Genomic DNA, 24,774 nt, shown 5'->3' with positions numbered 1-24,774 from the left:
TGTGTCCTCCTCACCCAGGCCCCTGTGGAGGTGGCCACGGGGACATGGTGCTGCCAGGACATCATCCCTGAGGAAGCCGGGGGACAGATGCTGCCCTCTGGGGTGGGAAGGAGCCTGGCTGTCCTCCTCACCTTACCCATGAACTCTCTGCCTGGTCCCATTCAAAAAGCATTCCTGGGACAAAAGTCCCCTTGGGTGAGCAAGGGTGGGCATTTCCAGGCCCTTGCTGTGGAAGGAGTAGCAGGACAGCTCCAGGGATTCTGGCTCCATAAATCAATCTTCCTTATAGCCAGAGCCTTTCCTGTTTGAATCCAGCTCTTCTCCTGTCAATCCATGTGCACTCAGGCTTAGGAAAGGAAAAAGGAAGGAGTGGGATAGGTGCAGCTCTGCCACTGAGGGTGGGGGGGAGGGTCAAAGTTCCCACACTGACAGATCCCCTGGGGAACCATCCTCTCCCTCACCTTTCCCAAATCAACCCAGCTCCTGCTCAAGACAGGCTGTCCCCACTGATCCTGCCACAACAGGATCCAGAGCTGAGCCTGGGCTTCCTTTTCCCATTAGAAAAAAAAGGGTGAGGAGGCATTAGCCACTGCTTAAATTGTCCAGGGAGATTTTTCCAACAGCAGGAAGAAGATTCTGGCTCAGACTAAGATGAGTGCACAGGAATTGCTGAAGGAAGAGGAATTGCACATATAGATATATACATAAATATAGTAAATACATATAAAAAAGCATTACAAAAACATTATCCCTTCAGTGTGATTAAAAAAGCTGATGTTGCCTACAGTAATTTCCAAGCTTCCTTGTACAAGAGACTATCCTAAGTGAATAGGAAACGAGGCAGACTAGGAAATGGCTCCAGTTGCAAATTAGTAACTGTGATTTCTGCAAGGCAAAAGGAACAGTCACCAAGGTAGGGGAAAGGAGACACACCCACTGAGTGCTGGACTTTATTAAGCAACTTTATTTCTGTACAAAAAAAGAATAAAAAGTTAAAGTTGTAAATACAGGGTAAGTAGAACACACAGCCTCTAGAAACCACCTTGGCTCAGCTCTGGAAGGCACAGGAGGGGCCGGGTGGGGAGTGCCACACGGCTGAGCTCGTGCGCTTGAAGTAGCGGGGTTTGCTCTTGTAGAAGATGTGCTCCAGCCTGGGGCTGGGGATGGCCCCGAACAGCGCGTCCAGGTCCACCGGGTGGTAGTACTGATGCACGATGGCCTGCTGCAGCTGCGCCCCTGCGGGAACAACACACGGCTGCAGGCCCTGCCCGGGCCCCCAGGACCGGCACTCCCCCCCTTCGCCTCTCAGAGCCCACCGGCTGTGCAGGAGGGATGGGAGACATGCCACAGCCACCACAGCCTGCTTCTCCTCAGGAGCAGGGGCTGTGCCCCCTTTCCTCTCAGAGGACTCTGGTTTCACCTCAGCCCACGAGCGCTCGCAGGAAGCAGTGCTGATCCCCTCAGCACACAGAGCTGGGAGCTGCCAGAGGTGCATACGCTCCTGGACTGCACTTTGGGATGGCTCCAAGCAAGGCTGGAAAGCTCCAGGGCAGGAGGGAAAGGAAGCCAGCCCAGAGCTGGCACCTACCATCAGCCCAAGCAGGGATGGGCTTCCGAGGGTTGCTCTCATCATCTGTGGAGTCGTCGCTGTTCAGATCCAGCCCATAGCTGTTCTCATTGGCCGGGGGCGATTTGGGTCCTTGAGCATCCTTCAGGGACCCGAGGCAGGATGTGGAGAGGGATTTCTGAAACCACACAGAAAGCACTGATGAGCAAGGGGAGCAGCACTTGCATGGCTGGGATGGCCACCAGAGCCCCAAAGTGCTCAAAGCCTGAACCAGCACAAAACTGTCACCAGGTTCCTTGCCTTGACACCTCCTCTTAACACTCCCTCCCCTCCTGTTTTCTGTGGAAAAACCTGGGAAAGGCACACTGTGCATGTCCCAGCACTCAACTCTCCACCTAAACCCTTTGGCTTTCCCTCGCTGGAGCTCTGGCACAGCCAGGATGGAGCACACAGCCCCCACAGCAGATTCCCGGCAGAGACAGCGCTGCATCCCAGCTCCGAGCAGCCTTTCCTGCCACTCTGCCTATGGAAGAAGGCTCCGCATCTGCAGACGGCACAAGCCTGGCCGCCCAGGGCCGCTCCCACCGGGACGTCGCCTCAGGACCTGCTGCCCTCCCGTGGCCGCTTCCAGCATCTTTTCCGCGTCCAACCACTTGTTTTTCCAGCGGCTTCCCTGTGCCGAGCGCTGCGGTGGCTCCGAGCCGCAGGGGCCAAGTAGCCACAGCAGGCGGGGGCCACCAGAGGGTTGTGTCGGGGCCAGGGCACACCTTGACGGCTTTGTTCGGCCATGTCCCAGGGGCGGCTGGTGGAATGGGTTTTTTCTCCTCTCTCAGCTGCTGCTGACCATCGGCCTCCTGTAAGACACAGGAATTAAATCACTCCTCACACAGAACACTCTGACACAGAGCTGTGTTCTCGGCAGCTCTGGCAAAATCCAGCCCTCAGTGCCTCTGTGGCTTCTTCTGCAGAAATAACCCCAAATCCCAAGCCTGTCAGATAAAGCCACTCCTGTCTCTGCTTAGGTCCAGCCTGGCTCTCTGGAGCCCACACTCACCCTCTCTGCTTGGAGCCAGACGTTAAGAGCTGGGAAAAAGGATTCTGGTGGCTCATATCTTTTCTCCAGCCCAGGCCCAAGAGGCAGCTCTTCAAGACTTTGTTTCCCCTAATAAAGAGAAAAAATTTAAATGCTCAAATTCCTTTTTGACCCAAACCATTTCTCCTAGAGTTTCCCCTCCTGTGCTGCTCAGCCATTTTCTCCTGCCTGGAAAAGCTTTGCCAGACTCATTCTGGCCCTGCTGCTGGCAGCACAGGAAGGATTCAGACCTTAAATTAAATTTATACAGCACAAAAGAGTCCAAGTGCCAGGGACTGAGGGAAGGAGTGCAGCAGGAGCCCACACAGGAGGAAGAATTGATTCTGAAGAGGAAGAACCATTTGGGGCATTGATTTTTCACTAATGAAGCAATGAATTTAAGAGTAGAGAATGAAAGCAAATGTTAGTGTGGTATTTCAAGACCAACAACCCTTACTTAAAGCCCTGATGTTCTTTGTGTGAGTGCAAATGAAGTGACACAGAGCCATGTGGCACCCGAGGTTTGGGGGTCACATCCTTTGGGCACAATGAGGAAATGTGGCAGTAAAACATTCATAAATCTCTAATTTCCACATTGGTTTCAGGATCAGTGAATGCTCTTTGAGGTGTTCTTCCAAGTGCCATTTCATGACTGTCACCATACCATGACAGGGCTGAGGGCTCACCTGTGAGCCAGGGAACCCCCCGCCCTTGGCTTGTTCCTGCAAAGTGCCTCTGTACAATAACAATCATTAGTTTTATTGTATTTGAGCCTCTAAACAACATCCCAGCAACACAGCACTTGGAAAACACCTGATTCTGAGCCCAGCCTGTGTGCTGTTTGTAGAGAAGCTGCTCCCAGAACACTCCAACCCCACCTTGGTGGCCTTGCCAGCCAATGCTGCTGGCTCCTGCTCTGCCTGGGCGGGCTTCTCCTTCCCTCGCTGCTTGGGATACCTGGGGGAAAAGAAAGAATTTAGAGGGGGAAGCATGCCTATCTGTCCCTCACCCTCTCACAGCCTCCTGCTCCTGCCCCCCCAGATACCAGGTGCAACATCACATTTACATCCACTGCTTCCCCATGGCCAATTCCCTGCTCTAGCACAGGCACCAGCTCACACCTCTCCTTCGCTTGTCCCAGCTGTTTCTGCTCCAGAAGGTTCTTCAGTTCCAAAACTGTTTTCCCTCTTTCCTTCACTTCATCGTCTCTTCTTTTCTGCAGTGGTTCTTGCTGCTCATTTTCCTCCTGAAGAAACAAGAGGAAAACCCTGCAAGGCTCCAGCAGCTGGAACATTTCTCCCTTGTGTTCCAACCCAACATCAGATGCCTGGACAGAGATCTGGCAGCCCAGACCCCAAAATCCCTGCAGAAGCAGGCAGTGACCTGTCCCTATCCCACTAGCCACACCATTACAGCAGGTCCCTGCTGTTCCTGTCCTTTTCCATGTGCAGGAGGGTCCTGAGTTGCTCTTACCCCTCTCAGGGCTTTCTGCTTCCGTGCCTCCGCTTCCCCATGTTTCTTGGACCCTTTCCTCTTGCTCCGCTCCTCTGCGACCTTCTCTTCCCTCACCTGTGAGATGTGCAACTGGGAAAGCCACACCTGTCAGCCCCACTGCTCCAAGGACACACTTCACAGCCTTGGAGGGAGGTCTGGAGCTTGGGATATCCCAGATCCCAAGGAGACCGAGGACCCAGCAGTGGGTGTGCGTTTGTCCACTCAGGGTTTGGGAAGGGCTGAAAGGAACATGACTCCTTGTTTTCCAAAGCTGACCTTTCCAAAGGTCCCTTCAGTCAAGCCCAAAATGAGCAGCCAGGCCTCACCCAGAGGCTGCTTAGGCTCTGGGCCCTCAGGCACAGCTCCCTCAGCCCTTCCACAGCCATAACACAGCAGCAGCACCGGCAGGTGGCCACCAGCCCAGCCCGCCCCCACAGAAAGGGCCAGGTCAGGCTCTGAAACCCAAAGCTGACCCAAATGCACTCCCTACTGAGTAGTCACACACTCCAGTCCAAGCTCGTGGGCCAGGTGAGGCTGTCACCTGCAGGGCTGTGCCCACGGCAGGCAGGGGCTGCCACATTCCCTGAACACAGAGCAGCGTGAACAGGGCCTGTCCCAACAGGAATGTGCAGAAGGATGGAAAACAAAAGCCTCCCTTTGTCTGAAGGAATTCTGGCATGCATGGACCTTGCCAGCGCCCTGCTCACACATCCTGGTCTCACAGCTCTTGGAGAGGCCCGAAGCCTACTCAGCCTTCTCACCTTCTCATCACTCTGCAGGATCTTCTGCTCCATCCGCTTTTTCTTCTTTTCCTCCATCTGTTCTGCACGCTCTCGAGCCTGCAGGGCCTTCCTCAGGCGCTCTTCCCTCTTCCTGGGCAGCGCGTGGGCAAGAGGGGCCCATCAGCCCCGCCTGCTCGCAAAGTGCTCATTCCAAGTGGGAAGCACAAGGCAAGCCTGTGCTGACCAAGGAAAGAGCAGGGGGAAAGGGGCCCAACTCACTGCTTCATTTCTGCCTGACGCTGTCTTTTCTCCTCCTCCACTTTCTTCTTCCTCTGTTCCTCAGCCTCCTGCTTCTTCCGGAGGTTCTCCAGCCTCTGCCTCTCCTTCTCCTGAAGGGAGAAGAGCTCAGCCTGTACCAGGTGCTGGGGGTTCTGCCTCCCCTCAGGCAGCCTGGTACACACAGTCACTGTTGGAGTCATTCACCTGGACACTGGGATGGGGAGACAACACATATTTGGCAGCAGGGATTATCCAATGTAAGCAGAGGTACAGAAGGAAAAACCTCAGTCCTTCAGCTGCAGAGAAGATATTTAGAAAAGAACAGCACACCCCTGCTGTAGGTGACCACCTGTCCCAGGAGCCAGGAAAACGGTGGAGAGGAAGCACAGTGCAGCCTGGCTCAGAGGCCAGAAGCTCCCAGCAGTGCTCAGTCCCAGCAGAACACACCTGCACAGAGATCCTGTCACCTCACCACTGGCGTGGCCAGAGGGCTGATGGACATCGGCATGAGGGAAGAGTGTGGTCAGCGTGTCAGCCCCACAGATAAGGTGCCATACTTACAACGAAGTCTCCCTGCAGAGAAAGGGTGTAAAAAAACATAATTAAAGCTTTGGAAGTAACCCCAGAACTCCCCTTCTCAGCACATGCAGCCCATTCTCATCCCATCCCTCAGACATGACGCACCTTCAGGTGGGGCCGGGTGGGAGTGTTGCGCTTGATGAAGTCCTTGATGCCACTCCCTTGTCCCTGCAGGAAGTTCTTCAGTGGCCTGACAGCCTGAGGGGAGAGAGGGAAGGAGCTCAGGGCCTGCCTGGGACAGGGGGCACAGGGCTGTGGCACCACTCACCTTGCTGGCCGGAGAGGGGGATGATGGAGCCTGGTTTGCCAAGGTCTTGTGCTTCTCATCCAAAGGGGAAAGGGCCCGGGCCCCCGTCTGCTGCCCGTGCCACAGGACACCCAGGGCTTGCTTGCAGCCTTTCATCCTGGTGGCATTAGCAGGAGAGACATGAGGTGGCTGTCACACTCTCCAGAGGGATTTACTGGCTATTACATCTTTCTCCCAAAACCTCCTCAGCAACACACAGTGAGGAGACACATCAGGTATTCCAGGAGTCAGGCCAGGTATTCCAGACACTCACACAGACAAAAATAACCAGGTCAGTCACTTGCACCTCAGGAGCCCTTGAAGTCACCTCCCAGCTCCGAGCTAACTGTGCTAGAGCACCTCTGCTGATTTGTGCAAGACCTCGGGTGCTCCTCCCCATGCCAGATCCAAACAAGGCTCCAAAAGCCACAAGATCTGGCCAAAGGCTTCCAAGACACAGGATCTGGCCAAAGGAGATTTCACAGCTACTGGAAGTTGGGAGAGGAAGGCAGGGAAAGAACCCCCCACCCCTTTTTAGCAGAAATGACTTAAAATGCTGAACCTGAGTCCTTCCAGACCCCTGGCTCATCCCTGCTCCTTGCAGTGTCTCCTACCATGTTCGGGAGGAATTCTCCAGGGGCTTGGCACAGTGGGGTTGTTCCTGGCTCTTCTGGGGTTCACTCTTGGGATTTACATGGCTTCCTGTGGAGAAACCTGCACTCAGTGCCACGTGTGAGGCATCCAACTCCCTCCAGGGACTCTTTCCTCCATTCCAGCTCCAGCTGCTTGTCACATCCTCCAGTTCACAGGGAACGAAAACCCCCCCCAACTCCTCCTTCTTCAGAGGCATAGAAAATAACCAGGACCTCTAAATCTTCACATAATGCAACCCCAGAGAGAAAGGACACGACACTCTGGAAGACTCCAGCTCCAGGAGCTCCTTCCCAAATGTCCCCGCTGACTTGTTGCGCAGACTGAAGCTGTTCAGGGCACTGTTTGCCTCACTTGCCCACCTAACTGATGTCTCACCTCTTCAGGAGGTCCAAACTTTCCCTGTAAAACTTCCTTGATTGGTCAGAAGTAGTTCAGCTTCAAGACAAATCCCTTATTTCCCACGAATGCCCCCACTGACCCTGCGGTCTGTGTGTGCTGAGGGTTTCATGCAAGGAAAGCAAGACCACCTGCAAGTTACCTGCAGCATTCCCTGCTTGCTGCTCCAGAGGGGACAGGTGCTGTGCAGGAGGGCTGGCAGCTTGGGGACTTGTGCTTGGAACAAGGACATCTCCAGGAGCCTGCAGGGAAAAGGGGACAAGCATTCCCTTAGCACAGCTGCTCCAAAGAACAAGACTGTCCTGGAAAAGCCAGCTGCTTGCTCAGGTGGGGTCTGCTTCCCTCCCAGTGAGGGCTGTGCTGGCTCATTCTGGGACATTGGCCACAACCCTGCATCCACAGTGACAACCTCAGCAAAGGTGCTGACTCAGCAGGAAGGCGTCCACACAGTCTGAGCGTTGTTCCTTGGAACTCACCTTCTCCCTCGGGGAATTTGGCTCCAGCTCAGGCCTGTGAAGGAAAAGCAATTTCAATAATTTAAATTCTCTCTGAAGGTGAGTTACAGGTGATGGAAACAGCAAGTGGGACTCCCAGGAAGGTGCAGGTTCCTAAGCACATCCAGAGGCTGTTCCAGCCAGGCACATCAATGTTGGGCTGTAAGTTCCTCTGAGTGACCGTCCCACTGTGCTGCTGAACACCCCATAACCACCTCAGGCCCCAGCAGTAGGAAAGGAGGGGACTATGACAGCCTTGGGCTGTCCCTTCCCCAGAGCAGACCTGACTGGCCACCTGCATTGCCAGGCTAGTGGCAGCCAGGAACTCCAGGAAGCCCAGGACACAGCACCACCCATCCCAGTGAAGGACTTATCAAACTGTGCCTGAACAGCACAACCTGAAATCTCATCCAGCCCCAGGTGAGCGCAGCACCTGAGCAGGCCCTGACAAAATTTGTGACAGAAAAGCCACCCATAGAGTGTCCTCACAGGGAATGCTGGGATCCCTTCCCACCTGCCTTACATGGTATCCTCACCTTGTGCTGCTGGTCACATCTTCTTCCACAAAAGCCTCCAAGGAGCTCTGACCTGGAAAGGAAAGTCCAAGTGGAGCTGGGGATTTTGCTCCCAGGCTCCCAACAGCCACAGAGTGCACACGGAAGAGCTCAGGCTTCCTCTCAGGAACATGGATTGCTTTGCCTTCCCCACCAGCACCACACCTCCCTCAAGTGCCACTGAATCTGGAGTGGGCTGGGAAGGCAGAGCACTGAGGCAGCAGCTCTGCTGCAGCTGCCTGTGTCACAGCCAGCATTCCCAGGCCATTGGCTGCAGCTCCTGCCTCCCTGCACGCTCTGGTGCAGGGATCCAGGGGGTTTGGGCTGATTCCAGGCTCATTCCACCCCCCCATCACACCCCTTCGCTCCAAGTGTTATAACAAATGCCTGGATACAGTGTGACTCAAGGCTGACAAAGCTGAATTCCAGAGGCCTCCATGCTCCACCACAGCCTGTTTGCCTGCAGCAGCAATGGTTTTGGAAAGCCCAAGCAGCCAAACCCTGTCAGGAGCAGCAGGAGTAGCTGATACAAGGGATTCGGAGCTACCAGGAATAGCCTGGGCTCCATGACCCCTGTTCCTCTGGTGACACAGCTAGTTTGAGTCTCTTCTCTCCTTGCCCAAAAAGCATTTGAGCTCCTCTGCTCATTGCAGCCTAACTTCAGGGCTGCACTTTCAGCCTTATTGATTTTTTGGAAAGCTGGCAGAAGCCATAAATTAAAGCCCTTCCCCAGGGAATGCAGCAGCCTCTCCCAATCCAAAGGCACACATGGCTGGAACCAGCCTGGCCACACTCTCCCTTCCACAATTGTGCTTTTTGCCCATTCCCAACCTGTGCACTCCAACTCCACCTGCCACCCCAGCTTCCCCCTGCTGCAGCAACACCCTGGCTTGAAGCTGCAGCCCAGGAGCCCACAAGGACAGGAGACCTGGGGGAGCTGGAGGCAGGGATGAGCCGCTCCACACCGCTCCCTTCCCACATGGAAGCAGTGCAGGGACTCACAGCTCACTCTGCTGGAGGCCGAGGAGGATTCTCCCGTCGCTGCCTTCCTGGACCTGCCGATGGATCTCCGGATCATGTTCTCCCTCCTGCTGGCCAGGGAGCACTTTTCTGCCAGGGAAGCCCTATGGCTCTTGCGGGGGGCACCCAGCCCGCTCCGGCGGCGCATCCTGGACTTCTGCGTCGCACTTTTACTGGGGGAGCCCTGGAAGAGCAGTGCCTCGAGGCCTTGAGGAGATCCATCTCCTTGGAGAGCAGCAGGATCACCATTCAGAGCGGCCTTGGGAGTGGAGGTGCTGGCTCTCCGGGGGTCCTGCTCCCCATCCCTTCCTGGCTGTTCAGCCAGGATCCCAGGGACACCAGGGATGTCCTGGAGCTCGGCTGCTGCATCCACCTCAGGCAGCTGCTCCCGCAAAACTGCTGGAGGGGCTGCATGTCCGCCAGCAGCAGGCTGGGGACACTGCTGGCAATCCAGATCTGCCACGGGAACATGCGCTTCCTCAGGCTGCTTCCCGGGCAGAGCCGGGAGCTGGGGTGTGATGCCAGCCTGAGATCCCGGAGCACAGCTGGGCACGGATACATCCTGCCCCTCACAGCCAGGGCTCCGGGGCTGCTCCTGCCTCGGGCACTGCTGGGAGTTCAGGTTGGAAGACTGCAGCTTGACACCACTCCTCCTCCTGGATAACCTTAAAGGAAAAGAATTTTGAAGGAAACGATGAAGGAGTCATCCACTCCCAATGAAGTTTTGGAGGGAAAAGCAGTCAGTGTAAAAGTGAAGCTGCTACTGCTTCTCCACTCAGCTCCCCCTCACAGCCCATCCTGTCCCTGGGGAGAGGCACACGGACACAGCCCAGATGGGAGCTCACACACAAGGGCTGTGCCACACAGACAGAGCCCAGGCCGGGTATCCAGAGTCAGGTGTGGAGAAGTGGCAGTGGGAAAGGTGTATCTAGCCCTACCTCAAGATCTGGGTTTAAACCTCACCCTGGGAGCAGCACATGGCAGAGGACAGCACCAACAGAGGGACACACGGTGCGTCACCTTCCTGCTCACAGGCCTGGCTGCATCAGCACCTCTTCCCAAACCAAGTTTAAACGAGGGAAAACACCAGCAGGAGTTAGCTGGGCTGCTCCCCTGGACCAGGTGTGACCTGAGCACCCGGAGCAGGGCGGGAGCACTCCCTGCTCCAATCCGCAGTGCTGCTTTTCCTGCTCTCCCTTGCACACTCACAAACCTCCCACGCTCCCGCTATTCCTGCTGCTCTCCCCACCCTCCATGTCTGCTTCCTGACAGTCTCCCACCTCTAACTCTCCCTCCCGTGGGCTTTTCACCACGGTTAGCACGATTTTAGTGCCCTAACACACCAACGGATCAGGTTTGGGCAGCTTTAAAAGTGGAGTGGGTTCTAAGCAAATAATTTGGAATTTCCACTTCAGTCCCTCCACAAACCCTTGGAGTCTCCCTGCCTGCCAACTCAGACATGGTGCTGGAAACACATCCCTTTCCCAAGTTTTCCAGGCACTGACACAGAGCCTTAGGGAGTGAACATCAGGAGCAGCAACCTCAGGTCAAAAGCCAAACCCAGTGAGACAAAACCCAAATGTAAACAGACAAGAAAATAGAGTGTTTATTATTCTTTAACTATAACCAGGAAAAAATAGTGAAGGAAAGCAGCCAACTTTATCCCAAACTCTCAGCAGAATCAAACAGTGAGCAATCCCAATGTGCCCCTTTGATAACTCAGGGAACGCAGGCACTATTTTGTCTCATCCAAACACCATGAGGCGGAGCCAGAGCAAGCTGACCCACCTACCTCCTCCTGCTCAGCTCCTTGTTTTCCTCCCTCATCCAGGAGGACTGCCTTTTCCTGAGCTTCCTCCTCTGCGACGGCGTTTTGGGCAAGAGCATGGGCTCATCCCTGAAGCTGCTGTGAGGCAGAAGAGGCAGAGCACAGACCGCTGCCCCCACCGCCCCTCCCGAGCCCACCCACACGCAGCTGGTGTGGCACAGAGGGGTCCCCTCAGGGCAGCCCTTACCTCTTGAGCATCCTCATGCCCTGCTCCTCCACCTCCCGCAGCCAGGCCAGGTGCTTGTGCTGGGCGTCAGAGAGGAAGCGGGACAGCCTCTGCCCGCACACTTCCAGCAGCTGCTGGGGACCCTCCGCCATTGCCTTGCCTGGAACACACAGGGAGAGGACAAGGCTGGGGGGCAACCAGGACACCCCCCAGTGCGGGAAAGAGACAGCGGGGCAGGCACCGGGAGACTCTCAGGCACGGGGGAGTGTGAAGACAGGCTGGGGCATAAGCGTAGAGGAAGGGGGACCCCTCCCAAGCTCCCCGGACCCTCCAGAGCACTCGCTCGCCGCCCGACCAGCGCTGCCCCTCCTGCTGCTGCTGCCGCCGCCTCGTCCGCTCACCACACCCTCACAGCACGGCGCGGCCCGGCCCACCCCGAGGTTATCCCCGGCCTCCGCCAATCGCAGCGCACGCCTCCCGAGCTCCGGGCTTTTATTGGTCGTTTTGCCCGTCCGTCACTCCTCAGCTATAAAAGGGAGCGGCCTGAGGCCACGCCTCCTCAAGCCCCGCCTTCTGAGCCGAGTCCTCCAGGAGCATAGAGACGGGCAAGCAGAGCGGCGCCGAGTGCGAGCCCTTCCCTTGGCAGCCAATGGGAAGGGCGGGCCGTGGGGGGGGCGGCGGGCGGTGATTGGCTGCCGCGGGGGGGCGGGGCCGTGTTTGAACGGCGTGCCGCGCGCGCGCGGCCGTTGGCGCTGGAGCGATGGCGGCGAAGGCGGCCGCGGCGGCGATGGGGCCTGCGGCGGTCGCGGCGCGAACGATGGAGCTGCCCTCAGAGGGCGACCGGCGTCTGGCCCAGTTCCTGCGGCAGGTGGACGAGACCGATATGGTGTGGCTGGATGAGATCTATGAGGAGGCGGTCAAGATGTTTGTCAGGTACCCGCGTCCCGCTCCCCGCTAGGCCCCGGCCCCTACCCCTGCCGGCCGCCCTTCGTGCTGATCCTACCTTGATCCCCCCTTCCTCTCCAGCAACTACAGCGAGGAGCTCGAGCTGATGCCCAAGACGCCGTCGCAGAAAAAACGGCAGCGGAGGAAGCGGCTGTCTGCTTTGCAGGAAGAGCAGCAGCCCGGCAGGAAGCGGTGAGGGGCAGCGGGAGCGGGGATCGGGGAGCCCCGTTCGGCGCGGGCTGCGGAAAGGGGGAGCGCAGAGGGTGTCCTCGGGGCCTGGAGAAGTGAGGGAGCCCGTGGGAGGCTGAACAGACCTGCTGACAAGGGTTAAGGGAAACAATGCCCTCCACGGAGCATGTCCTGGCGATGCACTCCTTTGGCCAGGGGGAGTTCCCCTTCCTTCGTCCCGCTGGTGTTAAACGTCTGGTCAGACCTTGTGTCTGGGGCACTCTCGGCCGAAAAACATTGGATTTCGATTCTCATGAGAAGTGCTTTTATTGTTGCCTGGTTTTGTGTCCCCGTGTCTTTGTCTGTTGTCTTTCTGCTTTAAAGTCATTGCATCCTTTAATTACTGTTTGCATTAGCTGCTTTGTTCAGCTCTGTGTCTCCTGGGCCCATCCCAGGTGTTTTGGCTCCGTGCCTGTGTGAGCACGGAAGGACTCGGGGCTGGTCCCGACTCCTGTTCCCATCTCACCCGCTGTTCCTGTGATCAGCCTCTCCAGGAGGAGGAACGGCAGCAGCAGACCTGTGCGATCTTCTCAGCGACTCCAGAACAAAGAAAACCTGGAACTCAGCAGGGCCGAGGCCAAGGAAGATTCTCCACCGCAGCGGGTGACACGATCCCGGGCTGCAGCCTCTGCCAGCAGTTCCAGGGTGGTTCCTGAGACCCCTACTGCCCTGCAGGCAGCAGGGAAGGATCCCTGGGTGGAAGCTAACCACATTGGTACTGCAGTGCCTCTCCAGAGGAGCGGAGAAAAGCCGGCAGAGCTGCTCCCCACGAGCTCAGGGAACGGCTCTCCCAAGGAATATGGTGTTCCCAAATCGCCGCTGGTGCCCACAGCCCCTGAGCTGGTGGTGCCCTGTACTCCCGAGGCCAGCCAGGCTGTGGCCGAGCCACAGACAGCGAGGGCAGGCAATGTCACCATCACCCTGAGCCCAGGGGCTGGACTGAAGGAGGATGGCTCCCCACAGGAACACAACCGGGCTCAGGAGCCCTCCCAGCCCCTGAGGAGCAGTCCGGGGACTCCGACCGGCTCCAGGCTCAGCCGCCGCTCCGTGCGCCGGAGCCTGATGGGGAAAGCCTCCCTGAGCCGCAGGACCTCCCTGGCAGAGAAATACTCCCTGGCCAGCAAGAGGGAGAGCATGATCCGGGCATCCACCACCAGGGCAGCGGGCAAGAAGAGGACGACTCGGAAGAGATCTGTGTCCTGCAGCTCTGTGGATGGTGAGATTGGGTGTCGTGGGGGGGATTCTGCTTTCTGGGTCTTCAGTGTGGGGGTGGGAGCTGAGCTTCCCGGGCTAGACAGGCTGCAGTCCCTCATGGAAGTCCTCCCTGGCTTTCTGGAGCCCCCTGTGAGCACAGGAACCCAGGTGACGGAATTCAGCCTTGTAAATCACCTGGGAGATCAGCCTCAGTGTCTCCATTTCAACATAGTTTAACCATTGCTGATTTGCTGGGAGAAGTTGTTAATCCTGGAATCCCGGGTTGGTTTGAGTTGGAAGGACCTTAAAGATTATCCAGGTCACTCAAAACCCCATCTAACTTGGCCTTGGACACTTCCAGAGATGGGGCAGCCACAGCTCCTCTGGTCTGCCGGTATTCCCATATTCCGTGGGGACAGCTGGCAAAGCTGAGAAGGTTTGGGGATCCAAAACAGGTGATGGAGTCTCTTAAAGCCCTGCCTGTTTCCTTCAAGGTGAAATTCCCATCAGTTCCCTTCTCCTAGAGTTTGTTTGAGAAGGGAATTTCAAGGCTGGACTTTGTAGATTAAAATTTTCCCACAATTTTACAGTTGGTGGCAGAGGCAGATTTAGGCTAGGACAATCTCATCTAAACTCCTGGAATTATTAAACAAGCAAGCTGGAGAGAGACTCTTCATCAGGAACTGGAGTGACAGGACAAGGGGAAATGGGTTCAAACTAAAAAAGAGGAAATTTAGATGGGATATATGGAAAGAATTCCTCTGTTTGAGGGAGGCCAAGTCCTGGCACATGTTGATGGAGAAGCTGTGGCTGCCCCACCCCTGGAAGTGTCCAAGGCCAGGTTGGACAGGGCTTGGAGCAACCTGGGCTAGTGCAAGGTGTCCCTGTTCAAGGCAGGGGATGGGACTGGATGAGCATTAAGGCCCCTTCCCATCCCAACCAGTCTCTCATTGTTTGATTTTATGGTTATTCATGGCAGATTCTGGCTGTGCCAGAGCTCCTGAGCTCAGTGCAGCAGGACCAGCTGGAATGCTAATTTGGAAAGCAGCATTCCCCCTGTAAATAAGGGTGGCTCTAACTGCTGTTGATGTCCAGTCAGGTCCCTGCAGATAAGTCCAAGTCCCATTAATGCCAATTCGTGGAATATCACCCTGAACTCATCCATAATTGAAAACTGCTTTCCTGCCCTGGAACTGCTGGCCATGTTCCTGCAGTGCCACCTGGGTGTGCTCCCGTGCCCCACCCTGCCCCAGGGCAGGACAAACCCCTCTGCAGTGTCTGGAGCTCCTTGTCCCAGCAGATCCTTGGCTGCACCCCGACCTTACAGCTCAGGTATGTTTCTTCCTCTCCCATAGCCTCCAGCTCCATAAGTGTGCCAGAGGATGAGGAAACCGTTGTCAAAACTGGGTGAGGATGCTTTCAATTGTTTATTTATTTACTCATCCTCACTACCCTGCTTGCAGGACTTTTTCACTGCCATTCTTGATGTAAAATCCAAGTGGCTTCCCAGTTTCCTCAGTTTTGCTAAGCACAACCCCTTTTGTCTTTCTTTTGTTTTCTAGGCCTCCTCCTGGACCCTCCACCCCCTCCAAACTGGTAAGACTTGGACAGGGATTAAAAGCGTTTGTGCCTGTGTGGATTTGGGAGAAAAATGTGTAGAATTACACCTTATTGGGAAATGTGGGAGCTCTGGCTGTGGATTGTCAGACTTTGTGACCTGTCCCCATAGCAGTGAGTGAGGAAGGCACAGAGCATCTGGCTTAGAGATGCATGAGCCCATCCGAGCCTCTGTGGTTCTGGTACTCAGACTAGGGAAAGCCTTAATCACAACATTTCAGAAGCAGCAAAGTTTTCTTTGGGAAATAAGCACCTGTGACCTGTGGCTTTGGGTGCTTTGTTCTGTCAGAAGGGTGGTACAGGCTCGGATGCTTGCCAAGATTCTCTGACTTTCCTCTGTCATTTTCCTAAATCTCTTGAAATTGTTGGACACCACCCTGAGCCTGACCTCAGGGTTGAGTCCTGCTTGGCTCTTCCTTCTTAACCTCTTGCTAGAGATCATTGTGTGAAGATTCAGTCCCCAGTCTTTACAGATAAAAAAACCTTCTAGTTCAGGGAAGTTTGGTTCAGCTGGTGTCATGGTTTGCATGCTGTATTTTTAAAGCTTCTTTTGCACTTTTGGTCAATCCTGCAGGTAATTCAACCCTTGTTAGTTTGGACAAACATGGAAATTTGTGAATATTATTGAGATCAACACTTTTCCCTCCACAATCCTCACTGAGGAAGTAATCCTGGGATCATGTCAGTGTTTTGTCCAGAATAAATTTCAATTAGCAGAGCCTGAATTAGTGGAGCAGAGCAGTGACCTGAAGCACTTGTGAAAACAAGGAGAGCTGTTATGAGTGTGCAGAAACTCAAAAAAAGTCAGTTTTTCTAGGCTCTGCAGAAGCAACCGGGGAGGATGATTTCTCCATCAATCCCTTTTGTTCTCTTCCCAGTGCAGCACTGTGAAGTGCTGACCAGGAGGTAATGCTGGTGCTGTTAGGAGAGAGCAATTCCAGAACCACAACCCATTATCCCAGCAGAGCCTAAGTGCAGAGGCAGAGCAGCGATGGGTATCCCATAACAAACAGATAAATCATGGAAATGAGCCATTCGCCTGCTGTCTCCAGGCTCCCCACTCATCACTGCTCAGGGAAATGGGCACACTGGCTCTGGCCAGAGCTCCAGCAGCACAGATTTACAGCTTGGAAGGCTCCTGGCCTTAATAGTTGATGAGCTGGTTGAGTTTAAGCAGTGCAGATGCTCGTGTTAATGTCCCTGCCTTTCCTGATGATGCAGCATCCAGGGCTTTGCCAAGAGGTGGTTTGGCATTCCCTGGTAACGCTGCTAACCATAGCTGTGTCAGAACCACCCCACAATCTGAACCAGGAGCAGTTTCCATGTGTGATTGTCCTGAAACCCCTTTGCTTTTCCCACAGGATTTCCAAAACCCTCGGATGTCCCTTCGCTCCCACACAGTCAGCAAACACGGGCAGCCCCAGGAGCCGAACAGCAGTGGTAATTCCAGAGGGTTTTGGGGCAGCACTTCGGGAAGTTATCATTTTGGGAGGTTGGCTGGGAAGCTGGAAAGATTGACTGGTTAATTTGAGAGCTCAGTTTGAAAGATTAATTAATGTTTGATGAGCAGGGATTTGTTTCAGACAATTAGCAGTGAGAAAACTCTGTGCTGGAGTTATTTCCATCCTGGCAAGCACATGGAGATGGTTATAATGAGGCTAGAGGGTTGTGGGAGGCCCAGTTGAGCTCTGTTGCTGAAGCTGTGCAGAACCCAGACAGCTTTGGGCAGCTCTGCTTTGTCTGGAGTTTCCACGTGGGAACGGTGCCACGCGAGCCAGGTCCTGCTATGCCCACTCATGCAGGTGGTTTTGCTGTTCAGTGAGCTGCTACATCCCTTCTCTGCTGTCAAACTTGTGTTGGGGGGATTTTTCCTGCTAGAACTCACTGTGTAACTGTTCTCTTTCAGAAAGCAGCTTAAATAAGAATGGGGAGACCCTGGAGCCACCCCAGAGTGCCAGGTACGTCCTGGTTGCAAGTGTCTCGGGCAGGCTGTGGTCCTGTTCCAAACAGGTTCAGTGCTGGGACATTGTTCACTGGCCTTCAGTGTTTGTGAAACTTCTGCAAATAGGTTTTCCCTGCCTCCATGATTCATCCAGTGCCATCTCCTGCCCTAGGCAGGGACACCTTCAACTATCCCAGGTTGCTCCAAGCCCCAACCAATCTGTCCATGGACACTTCCAGGCATGGGGCAGCCACAGCTTCTCTGGTCAACCTGTCCCAGGGCCTCCCCACACTGGAATCTCTCTTAAGCCCAGGATAGCTTATGGCCCTTTCCAGCCCTGACTTGGAGGCATGAGGAGGATTTGCCCAGTGTGATGGTCTGTGCTGTCTCACAGGAGGAAACCGAGCTACAAGAGAGCCGTGGATGAGCGCTACGACCACCAGCAGGCAGAGGAGGGAGGGCTGTCTCCTCTCGGGAAGAAGACCCCATCCCCAGTCCTCCCAGCCAGCAAGGTGAGATCCTTGTAACCCTGGAATGCCTCAGCAAGACCCTTTTTTACCCACCCCCACTGACACTTTGCTGTTCCTCCCACAGGTGGTACGTCCATTCAAAACGTTCCTGCACACTGTGCAGAAGAACCAGCTCCTCATGACACCGAGCTCTGTGGGGAGGAACGGAGTCATAAAATCCTTCATCAGGTACAACACCCCTCTCCAGGCTGATCCCAAGGTAAGAGGAGGCTCTGCTCTAGGCCAGTACACAGTGGTTTCATTAAGTGCCTAACTTAAAGCACAGCTATAAGAGGAGCTTTGCAACCCATTTGAAACGGAGTGATTTGAAGCACACTTGTTTACACTTAAATAAATAGAATTGGGGTTAGTCAGCTTCCTGAAGAATTCCAGTTTGAACTCCAAGCTTTATTCCTGCATCATTCCCCTGTGCTATTGGCAAGTAACAGTCAGAGATGAAAACTGGGAAGCAGAAATCCAGTGGATTGTGAATGTTGAGCTGTATTGATAACTGAAGCCGTCTCCTATTCTCAGGTCTGGCCTGATCCCAGGTCTCCTTTCTAGGACTTCTCTCATGAGTGAGATTGAGCAAATACCTCTTAAATTCAAACTTGGGAGGTTTTTTCAAACCCTTGAGGCAGGAGGAAACATGAGGCTGTCCTGGATGTGGGGCCAGTCAGACAGCTGCTGGTGTCCAGAGTGAGCGGGCATTGGTATCACTGATGAATCCTGTTGGGACCAGCAGCACACCTTGGCTGCCTGCAGGCAGGTGCTTCTGCAGTACCCCAGGGAGCTTTCCAAGGCCCTGGTTTCCCAAGCCAGGAGCAGTCTGGGAGGGAGAGGTTTGATAACTGGTTCTAGACAAGGTGTGTGTAGCTTCCTAGATTTACTCAGAGCCACGCTGGAAGCCATGTGCCAAGCAGGAATTGCTCGTATTCCTGATACCCAACAACTGACCTGCAAAGTAGGCACCTCTGGGGCTGGTTTCCCCTTGCCAGGAGAGCTGAGAGGGAGGAAGAGGAGGACAGGGTGCAGGAATTGGTATTCCTGCATCTAGCAGCCTAATGGCAGAGCTTCCTAGAGCTGTGCTCAGAGGCTGGCTGTGCTCCAGCAGGTCAGGGAAGGCCATTGGGAAGCAGTGAAGGATTCCAGCTTCAATCTCGCTGGGCCCCTGCTGATGTTAGTGTCAGTACTACAAAGGAGTTAATAGGATGAGAAAAGAGTCTTGTGGCTAGAGAGTGCTTCCTCTGCTGCTGTCAGTTCGTGGAATGTTTTAGGTTTCATTCCAGTGCAGGCAGCTCCCCCTCGGGAGTTTTTCCATGTGGGAGCTAAACATAACTAAATAGCAGCAGAGCAATAAGATATAATTGTTAGTTTTATATTAACCAGTTTGGATGCTGACAGTACCAAGCATTTACAGCATTGAGCCTAGTCTAAGGGATTCCCTTGGATAATGCCCGTGCTGATCTGTGGCTTTGTGCTGAGACCAGGCCTGCTTTGGCATGGAGTGGGCTGATGTTACTCCATTTGCTGTGGTTCTAGTTGTGGCTGGATCTTCCTTCCCTGGCTGACAGTGTGCCTAGGCTGGGTCAGGAAAACGAGGAGAAAGCCCCTGGTTCTGGCTGGCACATGGATCTGGCTGCATGCTGGAGCAAGCTGGGAGTCTTGGAGTGCTCGTGGTTCACCACCAGACTGAGCCTCGTGGGAGGCGCAGGCGCCAGTGGGAGCTCAAGGTGTTTCCTGGAGCACCATCTGTCCCCGCGCTCGCCGCAGGAAGCGGGAGCCGTGCCAGGCATTAGCGCTGCTTGGTGGCTCCTTTGCACCAAAAGAAAGCACGGGGCTGGCTGCCTGCAGTCCCTGAGGATGCTGCCTGGGCTTCCAGAGCTGATGCTCCTGTTTCAACACTCCATCTTCTCCTCGTGCTCCCTGAGATTCACACCAGTGTTTGCCTTGCCTATGTCCATTCATGTCCAGGTCACGAGCTCTGCTCCAGGGCTGTCACCATCCCATATTCCTGCCTGCAGCTCCTTGCTGTCACCTCTGGGCCCTTACCCAAAGCAGCTGAGGTGGGAAAGAGCGCTGGCCACTGGGTACAATGACATTCAATTCCCCTCAGGAAAAGGAGAGGCAGAGGCTGGAGACTCTGCGGAAGAAGCAAGAAGCTGAGCAGCTGAGAAGGCAAAAGGTGGAGGAGGAGAAGAAACGGCGACTCGGAGAGGCGAAGCTGTGAGTAGATGTGGTCACGCTGATCTTGGCCACCTGTAGATTCCTGTGTCCAAGTGTTTTATCTTGCAGGAACTGTGCAAGCAGCAGAAACTCCTGTGGACACAGTGTTTTTCCTTGGGGTATCCCTGGAATGCTGATACAAAGCACTGACTGTCCTTGCTGTCCACTGGTGCAGCTTTTTGTCTTGAGTCCCCACTTTCTGACAGAACTTAAACATGGCTGGTGCTTAAATGAATGGGGAATTTGGGCCATTGAATTTCCTGCTGTGTCTTTTTGGCCTTGTGCTGAGCTGAGGGGAGCTCACCTGGCTGGAACACGATGGTGAGCCGGGCTGTGTCCTCAGGAAGCGCGAGGAACGCCTGCGCAAGGTGCTGCAAGCCCGGGAGCGGGCGGAGGAGATGGAGAAGGAGAGGAAGAGGAGGATCGAGCAGAAGATTGCACTGTTTGATGAGAAGACCGAGAAGGTACGGCCCCTGCAGAGCTTATTTGGGACAGTCAGTAGCCACTGAGGCAGCTGGCACCACACAGATGTGCTCTCTGGAAAAAAGGAGCTTGGAGGCTGATTGGATTCTGGAGGCTGAACAAAAAGTAGATGAATAAAGAACTTTACAGAGCCTTGATGATCCTGAGGGACAGCCTTTCTCGGGCTACAGCAAATGGCAGCAGAACCCCTGTTTTTCCATAATCACGAATCTAAATGGGCTTTATTAATGCTCTGGTGGATGGGAGAAGGACTTGTAGTAGATAAAGGTGGCCTAATGGCCCTGAGGTTTTATTTGCTACTTTTCCCAGCTGAGTAATAGCTGGACAGGGGAAAGCAAACCTCCTTCCTCCAGAGCCTTCCTCAGATTCCAGTCTTCCAGGCAATTTGTGCAGGGGCCTAGTGGTCATTTGTCTGCTTTAATTATCCCCAGCTGCCTGTCTGATTGCATGGCTCTGAGGTTATACTCCAATGGCTTTGTGGGACAGGATGTGTAAAACCCCAGGATGGAGTCAGCTCTTCCTGGAAGGATGCAATACAAGGTCATTGCCCTAAATATGACCTTTTTAAAACAGAGCACAGGCTCCCTTGGTTGCTGAGGGAAAAGGAAGGAGGGTTTGCCCTATGAAGGGTCCTGCTGTGCTGTCCTGCCTGAGACTGGGTCTGTGTGTGCTCCAGGTGCGGGAAGAAAGGCTGGCAGAGGAGAAGATCAAGAAGAGAGTGGCTGCCAGGAAGATGGAGGAAGCTGAGGCCCGGCGCAGACAAGAGGAGGAGGCCAGGAGACAAAGAGCTCTGCAGCAGGTGTGTGTGTGGGCCTGTTCTGTACTACAGGCAGAGCTGGACAGGGGATCCACCTGCTTTGGGCACTGGGAGTTTACCCCCAGGATGTTTCCCTGCCATGTAGCAATGAGGATTTGGGTCAAGTGAGAGGTTCCTGTTGCTTCCTCTGGAGCCTGCTCCTGTCAGGTGAGTAACTCCTGCCTGGGCTTACAGGAGGAGGAGGAACGGCGGCGCAGGGAACTGATGCAGAAGAAGAGGGAAGAGGAGCAGGAGCGTGCCCGGAAGATCGCCGAGCAGAGGCAGGCAGAACAGGAGCGGGAGAGACAGTTGGCTGTAGAGAGAGAACTGGAGAGGAAGAGGGAGCAGGAGCGGATCCAGGCAGAAAAGTAAGGCAAAATCCACGTGTATGTACCAAGTTCTGGGATGGGATTGAAACGCAGCCAGAGCAGAGGGCAGGAGTGGAAGGCTGGAGCAGCAGGGAGCTGCAGTGACCTGGCAGCGCAGCTCTGGACTGTTGCTGGTGCTGATCTGCCCAGGGGGAACTCTGGCCTCAGGGATGTCAGGAGTGTGGTGAGGAGTGCCTGAAGAGCTGTGAGCGAGGGAGGCCCTGGTGTGGTTCTGGGAGTGAGGGCCTGTGCTGTGGTTCCCAGGCTCCGGGAGCAGCAGGAGAAGGCTGCCCGCCTGCAGAAGGAAGAAGCGGCTGCTAAGGAGCGGCTCCAGATGGAGATGGAGAAGAAGGAGGTAAGTGATTGATTTTTGGGAAGGGATAGACCAACACAGTCTGGCCTCAGCAGCTGTTGCTGTTGGAGCAGCTCAGCTGGGATGCTGTGGGGAGCCCTGAAGACCTACTGGGGCACTTCTGAGCAGGAAGTCAGACCTGTGTGGCATGGTTATGGTACCATGGGGAGACTTGGCCTCTAAAATTACTGCTTACTATTCTAGAAAGAGGCCAAGATCAGTAGCACAGACTTCTGCAGGTGGTCAGCTGGTTTCTGGCTTTTATAGTCCCAAGATAAAGTCAGCAGCAAGTTTTCCAAGGTGGGAGGCCCTGGCTTTGTCAGGGAAAGGCAGCTGATGCTCTGGCATGGGGGTCAGTGTGTTTGTGCCCTTCTGAGGAAGCTGCACCATGTCCCAGGTGCTCCTCAGCAGTATGAGGAACAGCTGTAATGAGGTGCTTGAATATTTTGCCGGCCACAGAGATGGATGGCTGGGTTGGCAGTGTAGTCCCCAAGGGTAATCCCCTGGGTGTTGCTTGGCAGAGGGAGCAGCAGATGCTGGCGGAGAAGAAGAGGCAAGAGGAAGAGCAGAAGAAAATGTCAGAGGAGCAAAAGGCCAAAGACAATGCCTGGGCACCGCTCCTGGAGAACAAGGAGGTAACTGGGGATGGGTCCTTAGGGGTGACAGCAGAGTTTAGTCCCAGCACTGACCCCAGCACTCTTGCCTCGGGCAGTTCCACCCTCTGCTTTTATCTGCCTTCTCAATAACACAGGAATTCTTTAAATCCTGGTTATCTGGGGTTGACTCCATGCATTTTTCAATGACTGAGGGAAGGATGCAGGAGGGATTGGACAGGGTTCCTGGCTGTGGGTAAAACGGCAGCTCTTTGAGCTGTCTTAAGTGCCTCTTAAATACCGGAATGACCTCAGGGGCAGAAAGTGCTGAAAGTTTTATTTCGGGTGAAATTTGGGAACAGCCACAAGGTGTCAGCAGAGCCTGGGGAGTGCTGGTGGTTTGGCTGGGGAGAATCCTGAGGGTGTGTGTTCGTGTCCTGAACATTGACAACAAACACGTGGCTCTTGTCTCCTTGCAATGCTCAGAATCTTAATCTTTAAGTGCAGGACCAGTGGGTGGGAGTTAATGTCACTGGACACAAAGCCATGAATGGGGATCTCTGGTGGGGAAGGACAACTGTGTCCAAGTCTCCAGAGACTCATTTACTGATTGAAAATAGAATTTCTGCTGAAATTTTTCAGTTGAAAAACCATGAAATTTGCAGTTGAAGGTTTTCTCCTGCCCTTACACTTTCTGCCCATGCAGCTCCCATTAGTGTGAGCTCGATTTGGCTGAGCTGGTGGGCAGGTTCTCTGTACAGCAATTAGCAGTTTTATATCATTGATCAAGCCCAGAAGTTGGGTTGCAGAGTGTTTAGAGCATGTGACTCTGCTCCAGAGACATAAAACCTCCAGTTAACCTTGGCTTGGCTGGAGTGGAGCTCTGTTCTAGGGAACCCGTTTGATTCATCTGCTGCTGGGCGCTCACGGCACAGATGGCAAATTAATCGGCCTAATTAAACAGGATAAGGCCATGCACAGCCATCATTGGGTCACAGCTTTGGAACTTGGGTCAAGCTCTCAGGTCCAAACTTGAGAACTGCCAGACTCAGGGTTTGCTATGAGGTGACAGAGCAGGAGGTGGGGACAAGCTGGTCCTGCTGTAGCTTGGAGCCTGGTGATGCTGCTGCATCCAACACCTGTGGAATGTATCTCCCTTCTAGAATTCCCCTGCCTGCAACTCGTACGAGATGACTCCACAGAGCAGGAAGGAATTCAAGGTGCCTTTGGCAAGCTCCAATGACTATGGGATGGACCTGAACAGTGACGACTCGACAGATGACGAGAGCCAGCCGCGCAAGCCCGTCCCTGCCTGGGCCACTGGTACGTGTGTGTGTGGGGATGTGTGTGTCCAGGACCCCCAGCAGGCTGTGGGAGCTGCTGTGGAGTTTTGCCCAGTTCCTCCTGCCTGGAGGAGTTTAAAGTACTCCAGCATGAAATGAGTGCTGCTGTGTCCAAGATTGGACAGGGGCTTGGAGCAACCTGGTCTAGTGGAAGGTGTCCCTACCCATGGCAGGGTGTTGGAACTTAGATGAGTTTCAAAATCCCTTCCAACCCAAACCGTTCCATGATTCTATGTGGAATGTGGAATCAGGGGCTTCTCCACCACTTGGGGATCTTGTCACAATGTGATGGGGGACAAATACACTGATAAGCTGCCTTGGAGTGGTGAGAGATGAGCAGAGTGGGGACAGGCCGCATACAACAGCCTACACAGCAATCCCAATTAACAAAATTAACACAAGCCTCATCTGTTCCTGCAGGGAATCAGCTCAGCCAGGCTGTGATCCGGCAGTACTACAACCCCCCTGACCTGGACGCGCTGTTCGGGGCTATCCCCAGCCCCAAGCTGGAGCACATCTTCTACAAGAGCAAACCCCGCTACTTCAAGCGCACGAGCTCGGCCGTGTGGCACTCCCCGCCCACCGTGGCGGCCAAGCCAGCCCTGGGGCTGCCCTGTGGCCTCAAGAAGCCCTGAGGTGAACGCAGGTGTGCAGCAGGTGTGCCTTCCTGTCTCCAGGTGAGGAAGGAGTCACTCTTCACTTCAAGTATTTAGGTTCTAGCATTGAATAAATGGCAGCTTTTCCTGGGTTCCTGCGCCTTGGTTTGCGGGGCTGGTTTCTCTCAGGCCAAGCCACGAGGTGCTGCCCCGGGAAGTGCCTCTCTCGTACCCTTAGCTTGGAGCTGGCATGGACTCAGACCTTCAGGGGGTGAGGGGTGTCACCTGAAGCTGTGGGATCCCCCTCCTCTGTCACACAGGCCTGACAGGCTCTGCCATTCATCAGTTGTACATCTGTGCTGCCCTCGAGGCCTGTGACAGCCAGGGACCACTGCACCAGGGCACAGTCTGGCCTGCTCCACTGCTCTTCTCAGGAAGGTGTTCCCAGGTGTGCTCTTCATCTCCTGCAAT

General features: G+C 54.7%; 2 protein-coding genes across 2 annotated transcripts; one reads left to right on the top strand and one right to left on the bottom strand.

Moving 5' to 3' along the window:
• Positions 1 to 443: 443 nt before the first annotated feature.
• On the bottom strand, positions 444 to 11,317 carry LOC137476279 (inner centromere protein-like). Its single transcript, XM_068194450.1, has 19 exons — positions 11,133 to 11,317; positions 10,910 to 11,023; positions 9,100 to 9,782; positions 8,080 to 8,131; positions 7,526 to 7,559; positions 7,192 to 7,291; positions 6,614 to 6,701; positions 5,982 to 6,117; positions 5,819 to 5,911; positions 5,696 to 5,707; positions 5,135 to 5,244; positions 4,895 to 5,006; positions 4,113 to 4,208; positions 3,761 to 3,885; positions 3,518 to 3,596; positions 2,622 to 2,729; positions 2,335 to 2,421; positions 1,589 to 1,745; positions 444 to 1,236 (listed from the first exon to the last, which is right to left on the bottom strand). Exons 1-19 carry the CDS (start codon positions 11,261 to 11,263, stop codon positions 1,049 to 1,051), a joined length of 2,505 nt encoding a protein of 834 aa, XP_068050551.1. The 5' UTR covers positions 11,264 to 11,317; the 3' UTR covers positions 444 to 1,048.
• Positions 11,318 to 11,844: 527 nt separating this feature from the next.
• Positions 11,845 to 24,534, top strand: INCENP (inner centromere protein). The gene is made up of 17 exons (XM_068194439.1): positions 11,845 to 12,044; positions 12,138 to 12,248; positions 12,770 to 13,500; positions 14,834 to 14,885; positions 15,041 to 15,074; positions 16,457 to 16,535; positions 17,002 to 17,053; positions 17,432 to 17,549; positions 17,632 to 17,766; positions 19,663 to 19,772; positions 20,116 to 20,236; positions 20,932 to 21,054; positions 21,247 to 21,419; positions 21,684 to 21,774; positions 22,293 to 22,406; positions 23,528 to 23,687; positions 24,128 to 24,534. The coding sequence occupies exons 1-17, from the start codon at positions 11,872 to 11,874 to the stop codon at positions 24,340 to 24,342; spliced, it is 2,592 nt and encodes an 863-aa protein (XP_068050540.1). The 5' UTR covers positions 11,845 to 11,871; the 3' UTR covers positions 24,343 to 24,534.
• Positions 24,535 to 24,774: the final 240 nt, after the last annotated feature.

The sequence above is a fragment of the Anomalospiza imberbis genome, chromosome 6 (assembly GCF_031753505.1).
Source record: "Anomalospiza imberbis isolate Cuckoo-Finch-1a 21T00152 chromosome 6, ASM3175350v1, whole genome shotgun sequence".
In the NCBI taxonomy this organism is placed as follows: domain Eukaryota; kingdom Metazoa; phylum Chordata; class Aves; order Passeriformes; family Viduidae; genus Anomalospiza; species Anomalospiza imberbis.
The sequence above is the reverse complement of the archived record's forward strand: the minus strand, read 5'-3'. Positions and strand labels throughout refer to the sequence as shown.

What these genes read in the sequence shown, in the direction of transcription:
- INCENP (XM_068194439.1), top strand. Translation starts at nt 11,872, where the DNA reads ATGGCGGCGAAGGCGGCCGCGGCGGCGATGGGGCCTGCGGCGGTCGCG. An exon ending in TTGATGAGAAGACCGAGAAG is followed by an intron (nt 20,237 to 20,931) that starts GTACGGCCCCTG and finishes TGTGTGCTCCAG; the next exon opens with GTGCGGGAAGAAAGGCTGGC. An exon ending in CGTCCCTGCCTGGGCCACTG is followed by an intron (nt 23,688 to 24,127) that starts GTACGTGTGTGT and finishes CTGTTCCTGCAG; the next exon opens with GGAATCAGCTCAGCCAGGCT.
- LOC137476279 (XM_068194450.1), bottom strand. Translation starts at nt 11,263, where the DNA reads ATGGCGGAGGGTCCCCAGCAGCTGCTGGAAGTGTGCGGGCAGAGGCTG. An exon ending in GCAAGCAGGGAATGCTGCAG is followed by an intron (nt 6,702 to 7,191) that starts GTAACTTGCAGG and finishes GTTTCTCCACAG; the next exon opens with GAAGCCATGTAAATCCCAAG. An exon ending in AGCAGAAAGCCCTGAGAGGG is followed by an intron (nt 3,886 to 4,112) that starts GTAAGAGCAACT and finishes TTGTTTCTTCAG; the next exon opens with GAGGAAAATGAGCAGCAAGA.